General features: G+C 34.1%; 1 protein-coding gene across 3 annotated transcripts in view; it reads right to left on the reverse strand.

The window, feature by feature from the left end:
* Positions 1 to 15,500, reverse strand: part of LOC127877168 (beta-galactosidase-like) — a 44,788-nt gene that overhangs the window by 28,616 nt on the left and 672 nt on the right. For 2 of the 3 annotated variants that reach the window (XM_052422830.1, XM_052422829.1), the window contains exons 1-3: positions 8,010 to 8,168; positions 6,872 to 7,032; positions 679 to 829 (exon numbers count right to left, since the gene is read on the reverse strand). In XM_052422830.1, the coding sequence (XP_052278790.1) occupies positions 679 to 829; positions 6,872 to 7,032; positions 8,010 to 8,108 (411 nt within the window). In that variant the 5' untranslated portion in view covers positions 8,109 to 8,168. Of the gene's footprint in view, positions 1 to 678; positions 830 to 6,871; positions 7,033 to 8,009; positions 8,169 to 15,500 lie in introns of those variants that run through there. The other variant, XM_052422831.1, reaches the window with a different exon arrangement.

Raw genomic sequence — 15,500 nt, forward strand, 5'->3', positions numbered from 1 at the left:
CTTTTCTGATAAATCATACAGTACATAATTACAGTACAAAGTGTGCAAGATTCAAAGATTTGCAACAAGTGGCGTTGTTGCTGTTAGAAACAGTAAAATCTACTACTCACAGACAGAGAGAAAGAAGAACAGACAGAAAGTCAGAAAGGGCAATCATTATAATACCTCCTTCATCAAATGCCTGAGGCATACAACTAAAATTAAGTTACTTACTGCATAAAAAGGTTATTTACACTACAGTTTTGAAAATTAACACACACAGTCAATACACTACCTAAGTTAATAAGAAGAAAACATCATTTTACAACTTCCAATTAGAGTATGGATGATGTGATAATACTTAAGAAAATGTCCAGCTTAATGTTTGAACTTAATATCGACAAAGATCAAAGGACTTTGTGAACCTAGCTATGTTGACCTTGAAGTTAAAATTATATGAGCCATGCTCTGTGAAAAAGGGGTTTAATGCATGTGCGTAAAGTGTCGTCCCAGATAAGACTGTGCAGTCCACTGGATTTTTGCTAAAAAGACTTTTTTTAAATGATAAATACCATAAAAGCAGAAAGTGTCATCACACTGCACAGGCTAATATGGGACGACACTTTAAGCACATGCATTAAACCCCTTTTCACAGAGCATGGCTCATATATAAGTAAAAAGTTTTAGACAGAGTCATACAAATTCCCACTCTCCACAGATATATGGTCCAGAACGAAGGATCACAGAAAGGTTGTACTTCTGTGCTGTCTCAAGGAAGGTTACAACATCCTGCTGACCACTAAAGTCAATCTTCCCTTCTTCTGGCTCATGAATATTCCATGGTATATACCTGAAAACAAACGAATGAAAACATATTATCAACAGAGTAGTATACAAAACAAGGGGACCATGGACTCTAAGGCAGCCGCACTCGCTAGAGACCCTAAGAAACTAAACTATTCCGACAAGGTAGAGTTCAAAATAATGAAAATTCTTTGTGAAAAATAAATATTTGATTTTTCAGCCCACTTCATCAGAACAAATGTTTCAATATAGCCCTATTAGAAAAACTGCCGGGCCCCATTCCAACCTTGTTTTTCAAGGAACAAATACAATTTTTTTGAATTCAGCCAAGATAGAACAAATGATCTGACCAATCTTTTGGTGAAGATTGGACTGCTATTGTCGCTTTAAGGGTGTTAACAAGGCCATATTTTTAACTGGCCAGACCATTTTTGACTTTTATAGCGTTAACAAGGTTCACTATAGCCATATTAGGAAAACTGCCCCGCTCCCTGGATGCATTTTTAAACAGGTCAGAAATATTTTCAATCTTGGCTCAGATATCATTATCATAAATGTTTCAGGAAGATCAGGCCATAAATTTGACCATAAATTTGAGTGTTAACAAGGTTTTATGTTAGCAATATAAGGAAAACTGCCCCACCCCCTGATGGCTATGTTTTTCAATGGACCAGAAATAATTTGTTTCTAGTTAGGTGACTTCTCCAATATAAACAAGGGTTTACTATAGCTACTAGAATAGCAATATAAGAAAACTGCCCTTGTGACCATATTTTTCTATGGGCCGCAACCATGTTTGAAGTTGATCAATATATCTTTAGTACAAATGTCCCTAAATTGTTAATGGAGACTGGACTAAAATGTGACTTCTACAGTGTTCACAAGGTATTCCTACAGACAAATTAGAAAACTGCTCCCCCCTCCAGGTTTTTCAACAGACCAGAACCATTTTCAAACTGAAGAAAAACTGCAATGCCCCATGAATGCCATGTTTTTCAAAAGACCAGATCCATTTTTTGAAGTCAGCTGAGATATCATTGGGACCAAGTTTCATGAAGATTGGACAATAAATGTGGCCTCTAGAGTGTTAACAAGGTAACTGTTGACAACGCTTGACGCACGATGAATGACAGACAAAAAGTGATCACAAAATCTCACCTTGAGCAAATTGTTCTCAGGTGAGCTAACAACTGTCAAGTATTCATATCATCCTCATGACAGTTCCTGACCAAGTCGATTACTGGCAAGACTATGTGCACTAAGCAATGATAAACCAGCTTACCAGTAGTTACCCGTGAACACTGTGAGTCGTTGAACTGACTGCCAAGACATTATTTAAATAATATGGAAACAAGAAACCTTCGGAGATGGGTGATGCTCCCCAAAGGTGTTTTTTTGTCACAATATTGCACTATATATTCAGATAAAAGGAAACGTCTTGAGGGGCATAACTTTGGACAAAATAATACGATGAACGGTTGAATAACTTAAAAATTTCAAAAGGCCATAACTCTCTAAATAAATTATCTAACCAGAACCCACAAATAACATGCGCATCTCCTCAAGGTAGTTAAACTTACCATAAAGCTCCATTAAATTCCAGTCAGTAGTTGGGGAGAAATAGCCGAACAAGAATTGCACTATATGTACAGTTTATAGAAAATTTCAAAGGGCCATAACTCTGTGAAAAATCATCCGACCATAACCGGCTGATTATATGCACATCTCCTGTTGGTAGTGAAGATTCCCATAAAGTTTCATTGAATTCTTGTAATAAGTTGCTGAGAAAAAGCTCGGACAAGAATTGCACTTTATGTACAATGGAAAATTTCAAAGGGCCATAACTATGTGAAAAATCATCCGACAAGAACCGGCTGATAATATGCACATCTCCGCTTAGTAGTGAAGATTCCCATCAAGTTTCATTGAATTCCAGTCATTAGTTGCTGACAAATAGCCCGGACAAGAATTGCACTATATGTAATATGGAAAATTTCAAAGGGCCATAACTCTGTGAAAAATCATCCGACAAGAACCTGCTGATAATATGCACATCTTCTCTTGGTAGTGAAGCTTCTCATAAAGTTTCATTGAATTCCAGTCATAAGGACGCAAAAAATATATTAAATGTTCGATGGATTCGCCGCACCTAAAAAATTTAAAACTAAATAAAAATATTTTTATTTTTATTTTGCGCCCGCAGCAAAAAATTTGCTGCGCACCTATTTATTAAATGATTTAGTTTTATTTAGCATACTTATTTTACGGCATAGAGTGTTATAACGCTTTGCGTTATTAGTTTGGTTTATGGTAAAAACAAATGGCAGCGTTCATCTGTCTTGTCATGTTGGCAAAAGACACAAATGGAAATGTTAATTTCCCCCGGGGCAATTAGTCATTGCATCACAGATGATTTTAGTTATTTTATTATTTCAACCGCATCTACATCAGGATGTGAATGTGGCCGGTATGCGTTCGATTGGTAAAAATCTGCAATAAACTTGTTGGTATTGATTAAGTTAAAATATTAAACATTAACATGCAAAGGAGTGTCGCCGTTGAACTGGACTAAAAAATGTCGAGTATAATATAAATTGTACAAGCCACCTATCTACGAGATCAAACTGTTGATGGCTAAGGGCAAGGTGTACATTATGCCCCTAAAACATGAATTTAACATAAGTAAGACAGTGAAGAAACTTTCTGGACCTAAACAACTTTACTGGCATTTGATTGACTTTTTTTATATTAAAATACAAAACTTAAACTACCAATTGCTTTTTTTTCTTTCATTAGGAAGTTATTTTTTTACTTTAAAAATCTTTAACTTCTCATTTCTAATTTTAACAGTGCTAAAATAACAAAAGTAATGCATCAAGTATTGTATAATACCATAACCTATGATATTTAGAACTAATGCAAATTCGAGATATTTCGTATCAGTGTTTTTGCCAAATTACAGACTCTTATAGGCTGTGTCCAAATTGAAAATTGTAAAAAATGCTGTTTCCCAAAAAGTAACTTTTTTTTATTTTAAAAGTCTCACCAAAATTTCCAAAAAATAAGTTCTTTTTAAAAATAAACTCAATTGGTTTAACTAGTTTATCATACAGCAGTTTAATGCCCTAGCACTTTATAATATACATTTTAGAAAGCAGTTAAACATGCACTTATTAACAATTTGTATACTGTTATCTATACTCATACTAATAATGATTCAATATTCCTAATTTCATGATTCATTGCAGGTTATCCCCAATCAAAAAGGCACAGACTGTAAACTATGACGCGAAGAAAAGTCACTGCTTATGCTCGATATTTATTGTATTATTTATAGTGTCATGTTATTAAACCATCATTGACAGAAAACTGAGCTTCTTATAAAACTTAAGTGATTTTTTTTGCTTTTACTTGTTACAGCCTGTGCCATTTGAATTGGGAAAATTAGCGCGATAAACCGTGAAATTGGGAACAATATCGCAATAAACCATGAAATTGGGAAAAATTAAGCATTATAAATATGATTATAAGTAACAGAATTAATAGTTTTTAAATGCATGTTCATGGGGTTTTCTAGCCATTTTGCGTAAAGGAGTCTGGTCTAATTTGGATTTTTTTTAATCAATAAAAGTGGCAAATTTGGGAATTATTTATTGTCAAAAAGGACTTAATTTAAGATCTATATTTTGTAGGATGTTTAAAAAAGAAAGTTGAGATCTAGAGTTAAGAAATCATAATTTAGACAAAAGAGACTTCTTTCTTTAAAAAAAAAAATTTTTTTTTTTTTTTTGGGGGGGAAATTGGGAAATTTTGGTCAGATTTTTGGGAAAAAACATGGAATTTTGCGATTGGGAAGCAGCCGAAAATTGGCTGTTATTTTGAGCAAAAAAAATCACTGAACTTTGATAATTAAAACTACATGAACCATGTTAAATTTAAGTAATCTCTACCTTGTGTGAGTAAGCAGAACAGCTATAAGAGACCTTTTTATTTATTTTCACAAACATTTGATAAGGGCTTAAACTCAATGATTACTTCTAAATAATCTTGTACGGGTATTTTGCAGATATCATGCATTTATTTGGCAAATTATATCAATTTACAAAGACAATACATGTATATGTATTTTTTTTTTTCGCTCGCCTATGATTTAATTTTGATTAATTATGATTAATTTCGCTCGCTCGCTCCATTTTTTGGAAGCAAAAATCCATAGAACAAATCATCAATTTGTTGTGGCCTTTCCGTAAAACGTTGTGTATAACGCGCATTTATGTATAACACGCATCTACTTTTTTAAGCTAAAAAATCGAAAAAAAAGTTTTTGAAGCAAAAACATTGGGGGAAAAATTTCGTACCGCAGGCTTACTGAAAATCGTTATATTTACATTTCCGATCTTACGTGTTCTTTTATTGCTTCAATTATTAATTATTTTAAAGACGATAACGATACAACTAGTTTGTGTTTTTTTTTAAATCATATTATGCGTAAAAATAAATGTTTGGATTTAAATGAATTATGCATGAAATGCACACTTTTCACGAGGATACCATCAAGGTTTTCATCATATGTCTCAGAAGTAAATGTCCACGATTTTATCGTGGAGGAGTACCCATAACGGATGGATTACCGGTAGTTATAACCAAGAAATTGACATTATCGATTGGTATTGTCACATGGTTATTCATCCATGACTTATTCACAACCGGGCGTTTATTTACATTGCTGATATCATGTGTTCTTTTCGAGTGTCTATAACTGACAGGAGACTTTAACGACTCAAACTTCTTAACACCATTACGACATTACCGGCGATAAACAAACAATGGAGGTGTGAAGCCGTTTGCCAATTCGCATGTTTTGAAAATAGCCCAGCTACACAAAACTTGACAGGTGACGCAAATTGCTCGATAATCACATCCTCAATCTTGACAAGACGTATGAAAACGTGTAAACAAACACAACATCAATTTAATAAACACATTTGAAAATCAAGAAAAATAATCATAAATTTATCGAGAAAGGCCTTGCCGACATACTATTGTAAATCGACAAGTGCCTCCCAATAAATTGTGTAACCATAGTACAGTAGGGTATAATATTGTGGGAAAACAATAACATTTAAATAAAAATGGCTTCCTTGTTTTTCATTCTCTTCTTCAAATTTATTTGATTTTAATGCTCTGTACGTACATGAAAAAGATAGAAAATATTTATGTTAACTTTATAATGTTTGTCCATCCTACTTCAGATCGTAAATATAACACTATTATTAACATAGTTACAGTTTAAACACCGGGAAACCGATGATACGAATTACTGCAACTGGGTAACTGACAGGGAAAAAATGTCTTGGCATGGCTGTAGTTGTGCATAATGCGCATCAAGTTTTTAAAATGAAATTTTGGGGTAAAAAAAGTGCGCCTTATACACAACTTTTTACGGTAGTTGCTGAGAAATAGCCCAGACAAGAATTGCACTATATGTACAGTTTATGTAAAATTTGAAAGGGCCATAACTCTGTGAAAAATCAATCGACCAGAACCTGCTGATAATATAAATATCTCCTCTTGGTAGTGAAGCTTCCCATAAAGTTTCATTGAATTCCAGGCAATAGTTGCTGAGAAATAGCCCGGACAAGAATTGCACTATATGTACAGTTAATGGAAAATTTGAAAGGGCCATTACTCATTATTTTCTGAGAAATAGCCTGGACAAAAATTGTGCACGGACGAACACACAGACACACGGACGGACAGATGAAGCAGCGACTATATGCTCCCCCCCAAATTAATTTTGGGGGAGCATAAAAAGCAAAATAAACACACAAACAATAAGACCAAAGAATCACTGTTTTTCACCATGAGCTTGTGACTTAATAGCCCTAAAATAGCAAATTGCTACATTACAATGAATTAAATTATTATATTTTTATCTATGATCAGTATATTTTTTTCAATTTCAAGACGTTATTTTCAATAATATAAAGTAAATTGTTCTTATTATACATCCTTAGCTGCATAAATTCATTGTTTCAATTAATAAACAGTCAAACCGCTTCAACATTCAAACTTATGTAACACATACGTTTGTATAGCATTCAGTCCTGCTGCAGCCATCTTGTGCAGTCTGTCATCCCAGTACTGGTAGGGAACCCTTGAGTAGTGAATACTGCCTGAGATGTAGCGGAATGGTTTACCATCCATGGAGAATGTATCATTGTCATAATCAATAACAAATGTCCGCTTCTGAAACATCATTTATGATCTTAAAATGCGTAGCTATTTCAATTTTTGATTATTTATATATAGTAGTTGTAGAGTGCCATAATATGTCATGCAATTAGTTTGTCATTAATTTTTTCACAAACATTTCCTAACCATCAGAATTTAGATTCAATAAGTTTTCTAATATACAAAGGAATAAAGATAGAATTATTTGAATTATGCTGGTTGACCCTATTACCATGTCAAATGCATTTTAATTAACTCCTCTAGTGTATGGTTGAGTTAGTATTTCATATATATACAACAATAAATATATTATATTCAATTAATAAACCTCTATTCTCTACATTTCTTTAATTTCATGTTAAAATCTTATAAGAAATTTGTTATTCTTAGATACTAGATGATGATCTTTCAGAACCTATTTTATTTACAGAAGCGACAAGACTGTTAAACCACAGGCACTAAGCATTAGTTGCCCCCCCCCCACCCACACCCCCTAGCTGCTACACCCCTCAAAGCCCTCACAATTATCCATTTGTTATACAAAATATCAAGATAAAATATGTAAAGAAGTAAAGAAAAAAAAAACAGAAGTAAAGAATTCCACTATCTATTTTGTTTAGTATAACAAACTGACAATTTCAAGTATTTTGCAGCTGGGGGGGGGGGGGGGGGAGAGAGAACAACTAATGTCGAGTGCCTGTGTCAGTGTGTTAAATATGTGCATCTCATTTAGTTGTACTACATCTTTTATTCTTCAAAGTTAAGAAACAATTTTACCACAAGAAATAATGACACCTTACTGTTCCCCGCCAATACAAAACTATAAGAACATTTAGACTGCTATATTTACTTGAGGGTAACCATACAGACTACACTGAATGTCTATCTGACAGAAAATGATGATAATATCGGAATATTTGAAGTAAAATGCAGTCCACAACCAATCAATACAATTAAAATGGGACATTTATTTTGATTATGGGAAACCAAACCTCTGATGAGCCTGACTTGCCGTGCACATTTAAAATTAAATAAAATATCAGCAGACAACTCCCTGCACGGAGTATCGCCATTTTAAAATCATGTGACATTACACGTATTTTGAGTAAGCACACTATTTTTTCTGCCAAATACTTATCGAATTTGATTTTTGAAAATGAATTGAAATAAAACTTATCATATATATGATTGTGATATTCATTTTAATTTTAATTCTGTATCGATGTTTTAACTTATTATTTTATTTTGATTTTGGGTACGAAATGAAAACTACGATTTTAATTGTAAAGTGTACTTCGATACCAGATAACAACAAAAGCCACGCGCGAGAGTTGAGTTCTTCAGCTTTTTTCTGTTCATTTGGTTTTCAGACACGTAACATTTTTTGGTCGATTAATGGTATAGTACTTTGTATTGCAGAGCAAGAAAGTCGTGAAAAAAACAGTGGATTATAAAAAAAGAGATGAAATTTTATCGAGAATCATCATAAATTCGATGATTAGTACGTATTTCAATAAAATAAAAATTACTTGGAATTAAATCAAGAACATGCCAACTAAACGAAATAAAAGATCAATATGTCCATTAATGTTACAACTTGTTTAATTTTAGTTAAATAATATATTTGAGGAAGTTCAAAGGTTTTAAGAGTCGGATGCTAAATTTTCATGGACACTTCTTTTACCGATCACCTCAAAGACAATGGCACTTCGATTCCAGATAACTCGACACTTTTTACCAGATATAACACACTCTTTTTAGTGAATCAGAAATGAAGAATTCGCTGTGGAATACTTCTATAGTAAGCAGGCAATACATAAAAATGTATGTACTGACTTCAATTAACAACGAATTACCGAAACATGTCCTTATCCCTTTGGAATATGATAATAAAATGGAAAGGGGAGTGTAAAGGGAAGTGCTTCCTTCGACTTCGATGAAGTACTTCATAAAATCCTATTGGACTTCGGGTGAAGATGCGGGTAACTGTACAGGTGCGGGGGTCGGATGCTCCCAAAAATAAAATGTGACTTAAAATGTTCAACTTGTATGTACACTTTACATTGTTAATGATAGCCGATTACACCACCACTGCCGGCTGAAGAGCAGCCTTAAAACTGTCTACTGTATCTAGCTGAAGCACTTGGTCAGGTAGGCGATTCCACGGGACAATAACTCGCGGGAAGAAAGAATGTTGATAAGCATTTATCTTGCAGTGATAAGGAATGAATTTCATCTCGTGTCGAGCTGATGGAACAGGCCGATTTGATGTTGGAACTGCAACTAGGTTGTGCACAACTTTATACATAAGTACTAAGTCAGCGTTGTATCTTCGTTTTTCCAAAGAAGGCCAATTCAACTCCTGGATCATTGATGTTACACTACTAGGGTTCTGGTAATTAAACGGTTTGCCAAGTACGAATCTGGCGGCATTACGTTGGATTTGTTCAATTTGTGACACTTGCGTTTTTTGTTGAGGATTCCAAATTGTAGAGCTGTATTCCAATTTCGGTCTCACTAGTGTGTGGTAGGCGCGTTCTTTGACTTGTTTAGGACAATGTCTTAGATTGCGTTTCAAGAAACCTAAGGCACTGGAGGCCTTTGAGGTGATGTTGTCGATGTGTAGATTAAATTTCAGTTTTTCGTTGAGTTCAACTCCCAAGTAGGGGTGGTTTTTTAACAGTTTCAAGTGACGTTCCTTGCATTTTATAGTCAAATTTTGAGATGTTTCTCTTTGTAGTTATATTCATGATTGCACATTTGTCAATGTTAAATTGCATTTGCCAGGTAGTACTCCAATTGACTAGGGTGTTTAAGTCGTTCTGAAGTCGACAATTATCATCTTTGGATCTTATTGGTGTATATACAACACAGTCGTCGGCAAATAGACGAATAGACGAATGAATGTTTGTGGCAATGTCGTTTATGAACAAAAGAAATAATGTTGGTCCTAAAACGGTTCCATGCGGCACGCCTGAAGTTACCTTGGATAGGTTAGAAGATTCGCCATCTATGACAACTTGCTGTAATCGCTCATTAAAAAAATTGCTCACCCAGGACAAGGTGTTGTTACGTATGCCATAAAAGGACATTTTTCGGCAAGTCTACGATGAGGGACTTTGTCGAACGCTTTAGCAAAATCGACTATCGCTATGTCTATCTGGAGACCTTGGCTCATATATTTGGAAATTTCATCAGTTGTCAGTAGTAATTGTGTCTCGCAAGATCTTTTAGTGCGAAACCCGTGTTGGTTTTCATGAAGTATGTTGTTAATGTCTAGATGTTTCATAATTTGAGAGACAACTATATGTTCAATATAAAAAAGTGAAACTCCAGCTGCTGGAGCAGTATTTAATTCTCATTAAAAACAATTAGTTGGTCCTTTATTTAAGGCAAGTGACCGATTGCCAAAACAGTACAAAACAGCACAATACAGCACAATACAAACCAACATAAACACAAAATATGAATAAAGCTGGGGTCACCGCCTTGGAACGGTCAATGCAAAGCGTTGGGGGTTTAAACCGGTTATAGAGCCCTCAACCTCACACTTGGCCCAGCAATATTCATAATACATTTAAGTGTAAATAAAATTTAACGTCATAGCATTGTAACTCAAATCAAACAATAATAAAACGCATTTAATTTAATTACAATTTAATTACTCAATGGTTTTGAAGATATCAGAGCAACAGAGTTACAACTTTTTGACGAACGATAAAATGAAACTACAAACAAGTGTCAACTACATTCCTTCTTTATAGAAAAAGATTTAGGAATATAGCGTCATATTAATATTTCAGATAATCATCGCGCAAATACAGGAAGAAGCAGCAATAATGGGTGTAAAAATTCCATATAACATTGCTTGGTTGTTTATGTGACTGCTTAAAATTGAATTAATAATAATTAAAAAAAGAAAAAGAAACGCCTATCAGAGAGAAAATATAAATAAAATTGAACGTTATAAACCCAATGACCTATGCATGTAGCTTACAACTGGAAAGTTGATCGTATGACGTCAAAAAATCCATGTACCCAGGAACAGAGAAAGAGTTATGACGTAATTGACAAGCGAAGACACAATGACGTGAACAAAATCCAGGGGCAGTACTGTAAAGTAATAATAAAACTATTAATGGGGGGCTACTGCAAAATTGTACTACTAATAAAACAAGTTTAGTTGATTAAATATTAAGAATCAAATATATAAAAAATAGTAATTCCATTAAAGCGACATTATTGGAATCAAACAGTATATAGATGTTTTGACAACTGACGACAGAAATGATTTGATGTACGATGTGAGTCCAAATGTAGTTTTCATGCAGATTTGTGCATACGACACAAAGACACAATTTTGTTCAACAGTGAAAAATGCCTATAATATCACTAATGATTCCAAATTTTAAGAGAAGAAAGATATAGTGAATCGAAAACCATCAAACACGTGTTTTTAAGTACATAAGCATCGTATCCTTTTGATAAAAACAAGTAAATTAAAATGAAAAGTTTAATAAGAACATTTGGTTTAACACAGCGCCGTAGCCACGCTGAGGCACACCGAGGCAGTTGCCTCGGCTAAAATTTGCAGAGCAATGTTGAGATTACAAGAAAAAAAAGGAGTATTTATGTCAAAGAATAAAATCTATATAATAAATTGAGCCAATTAAATGAATTTGAGGCACTATGATATTCACAAACAAATATTATCATTGAATACAATTGGTTTATGTTGAGGCAGATAATTATTTCATTTTAATAACTTCAATTGATGCCAAATGGCTCAGCAAAATGATTAGGAAACTCCGTATATTTAACAAAGCGTCGCACTGTACACTTCATTCTATACATAGATGGTGACGTCACTACGTTATTGTCACCGGTATGACACAATGCTGTACATTTCGATGTTACAATCATTGTGGACATCGGAACGTACCGAGCGAGGATCGGGTGTTTTACGGCAAGGTCTGGGTCCATTTTGGACCTAGACACACTTCGGGTGGTTGGCGTTTTCGCCTTTATTGGAATTCTCCTCTTTATGGACGGCGTCGAGTTTAATCCGGGACCGTTTCAGGTGGTAAGACTCTTTGTTTACATTATAATTTTCAAATTATGATATCCCGCGTATTAAACTTTTTTGATATAAAGAAGTTCAAGTCTTTTCTTTTTAATACATGTAGTCAATAAAGTTGATGATAGAACGTTGATGATAGAACGTTGATGTGTAGCGTAATTGCGTATTGTTCGTTGATAATACACAGTAACCAACAAAGTTCTGATTTCTTTGCGTTTTATTTCTGCTTATTAACACAACACAACGTTTCCAAAATGTTTGTCAAATACAAGATACATGCGAAGCCCGCAATGGGCCCATCCCGCGAAAGCCAGCAATGATGCGACTTGTATGTTCGGCCGTTTAAGTAAGACTCCTAAATATAGATATAAACAACGAAAGCTTTGATAATTGTTATGTGTACAATTCTGATTGGCTGTGTAACGTCACGTGTCTACATGTACAATTCCGATTGGCCGTTTGTTAAGTCACGTGTCTGCAACCTAAATATACGTATGCTACGGACACCTAACGAATACATACGGAAATGACCGAAGATTGACACATACGGTAAGCAATATTCGTGTCCGGTAATTATAACCCGAGGCTAAGGATTCGTTGATCCTGATGGCTGCCTATTTAAGATTGTATGAAATGTGGTACAAATTTCGATCATTATATAAATCCAACAATGCCCCAAATGTGCGTTTTTGTGTGCGTTATGTTACACAACTTTCCCCCTTAATTTGATTTTTTTATATTTTATGATTTAAAAAAATCTTTTAAAATTTTACTATTGAATTACTAATTAAATAAAAAAAACTACATTCATATAAACACACTCAAATGCTGGAAAATATGCGGATAACAATATAATTTCCTTAACAAGCATCTCTGCTGAAATAAAAAACATTAGTTATTGATATACAATTTAAATGTCGATCGAAATGTTGTGTAGAACATCATATGTTGATCGTTGGCCATCTGTACATCTGGTGGCGTCCATGTTGTCTTGAAGTTGTAGCTCGCGGCGAATGCGATGTTTCATTGAAGTCATTGCCGCCGTCATGAAGATAAGCCGATTGTGGATTCGCCCGTGGCAATTGGAATGCGTTTGTTGATTCAGCTCTGCTTTCCGATGTTTAACTTGCGTCGTCGATTGTCGTTTCCGTTGTATTCATCGTTGTTGTTGTTTTCGTTGTCGTTTGTACTTTTGTTGATGGCCCCAGCGTCTTCATTTCTCTCGGGACATTAAGATCTTCTATTGGCCATAATGCTCACGAGGTATTAACTATAGCAGTGTTCTCCTTGATGTCTTAGGCCTCGAAAGTATCATTCCAAATGCGTTATCTACGCACGTCAAACAGTTGAACGGCTGCATCTACTCTATAGTGTTTAACGTCACAAGTATTGTGTCCAGTGTTGCGTCACTTGTTGTCCTTCGAAATCTTCTGGCGTTGGTCTTCTTTTAGCGATAGAACCAGGTATTCACTTTGAGAGTAAACGCCGTGATGTTCCATTCTAATTATGTTGTTTGTTTCTTCTATTCGTTGTGGAAGGCGTTGTCTCGCGAAGTCGCTCTTCTTCGGCGTTGTCTTCAAATCTCGATATTTTTATCTGCGTCGTGGTGATACAAGTATCAGTTGTTCAAAATCATGGCAAACATTTGTAAATATCCCTATAGTTATTGTTAAATATCGTCATGACAACTTACTGTGATATCTTATTAAAAAAAATATAATTCTTTACAACGAAAAAATATTAGTCAATTCCTCAAAACATACTTCGGATAAGTACATGACAGTTTGACATCTGACAAGCCATTTACTTAATATGACTTGTGTACCGCCTTAGGCATAATCATTTTACGCACGTGCAGCCAGTACATTTTTGACAGGCGCGCGCCACTTTATTGACCTAGAGTAATGGGTAATGATAGACGTTCCTGTTCAAATCATGGTTTCATAAACCTCATCTTTAGCACTATAGTTTTGCCGTTGGGCATAGATTTATTGACATGTTTGACCTGTGCACTTATAATATTTTTTTTTGTGTGTCTGCCTTATTCATATTCGCAATCAACATTATTTTTCTTATTTCCTATTTTCTTTCTTTTACAATTCGGAAAACTATTTTTAAATTTTCCAATAATTTTATCTATTCGTCCTCTTTAATTTTCTTTATCATTCTAATAAACAAAACCCGCCTTATTTTCTTTATTAAAATAATAAACCAAACTGTCTTAAATAATCTAAATTCCTAAATTCTTAATTCTGCCAATGTAAAATACTAGGTAAATTCTTTGAATATTTGTATCATTTCCGAGTTTTTTTCTATTATATTAATAAATAAAACCACCGCCAAAGTTTCTTTATTAAAATAATAAACAAAACTATATAAGATATTATTATTTCCTTGTACGTTTTAATTAAATGGAACTTTACAAAAAATACCAACAATTTAAAATGGATTTGTGCGCAAAAAAACGCACGGTCGTATACAATCTATATTATAATCATACACAATTTATTCAAAATTCTTTAAATATTCTCAATGATTTTTTCGCCTCTAATTTCATTATTTCTATAACTCAGAAAATTCTGTAAATTTAAATTACTTTCTTTTTTATTTATTTTATTCTTAATTTCCCGATATTTTAGAAAAACTACAGATCAATGAAAAACTGTATGATTTTGATACTTGTAAAATTTGTTCGTACATAATTTATTATCAACAATATTATTTTTAACATCTAACTACATAAAATTCTTTAAAACAATTCTTAAAAATTTCGTTGTCATGACGCCTTTTACTTTCATTTTCTACTTTATAAATTTTGAAATTCCCTCTCCAAGTTTGCCATAATTGTTTTAAACAACTGACCTGAATTCATGTCGCGTTGTGGTTGTGATGTTTTCATTTTTTCGGCACGTGATCGCACTTGTGATCGTACTTCGGTCGTATCCATGGTACACGGCTCCATAAAATGTACTGTGTAGCGTAATTGCGTATTGTTCGTTGATAATACACAGTAACCAACAAAGTTCTGATTTCTTTGCGTTTTATTTCTGCTTATTAACACAACACAACGTTTCCAAAATGTTTGTCAAATACAAGATACATGCGAAGCCCGCAATGGGCCCATCCCGCGAAAGCCAGCAATAATGCGACTTGTATGTTCGGCCGTTTAAGTAAGACTCCTAAATATAGATATAAACAACGAAAGCTTTGATAATTGTTATGTGTACAATTCTGATTGGCTGTGTAACGTCACGTGTCTACATGTACAATTCCGATTGGCCGTTTGTTAAGTCACGAGTCTGCAACCTAAATATACGTATGCTACGGACACCTAACGAATACATACGGAAATGACCGAAGATTGACACATACGGTAAGCAATATTCGTGTCCGGTAATTATAA

Source organism: Dreissena polymorpha, chromosome 4 (assembly GCF_020536995.1).
Source record: "Dreissena polymorpha isolate Duluth1 chromosome 4, UMN_Dpol_1.0, whole genome shotgun sequence".
NCBI lineage: Eukaryota > Metazoa > Mollusca > Bivalvia > Myida > Dreissenidae > Dreissena > Dreissena polymorpha.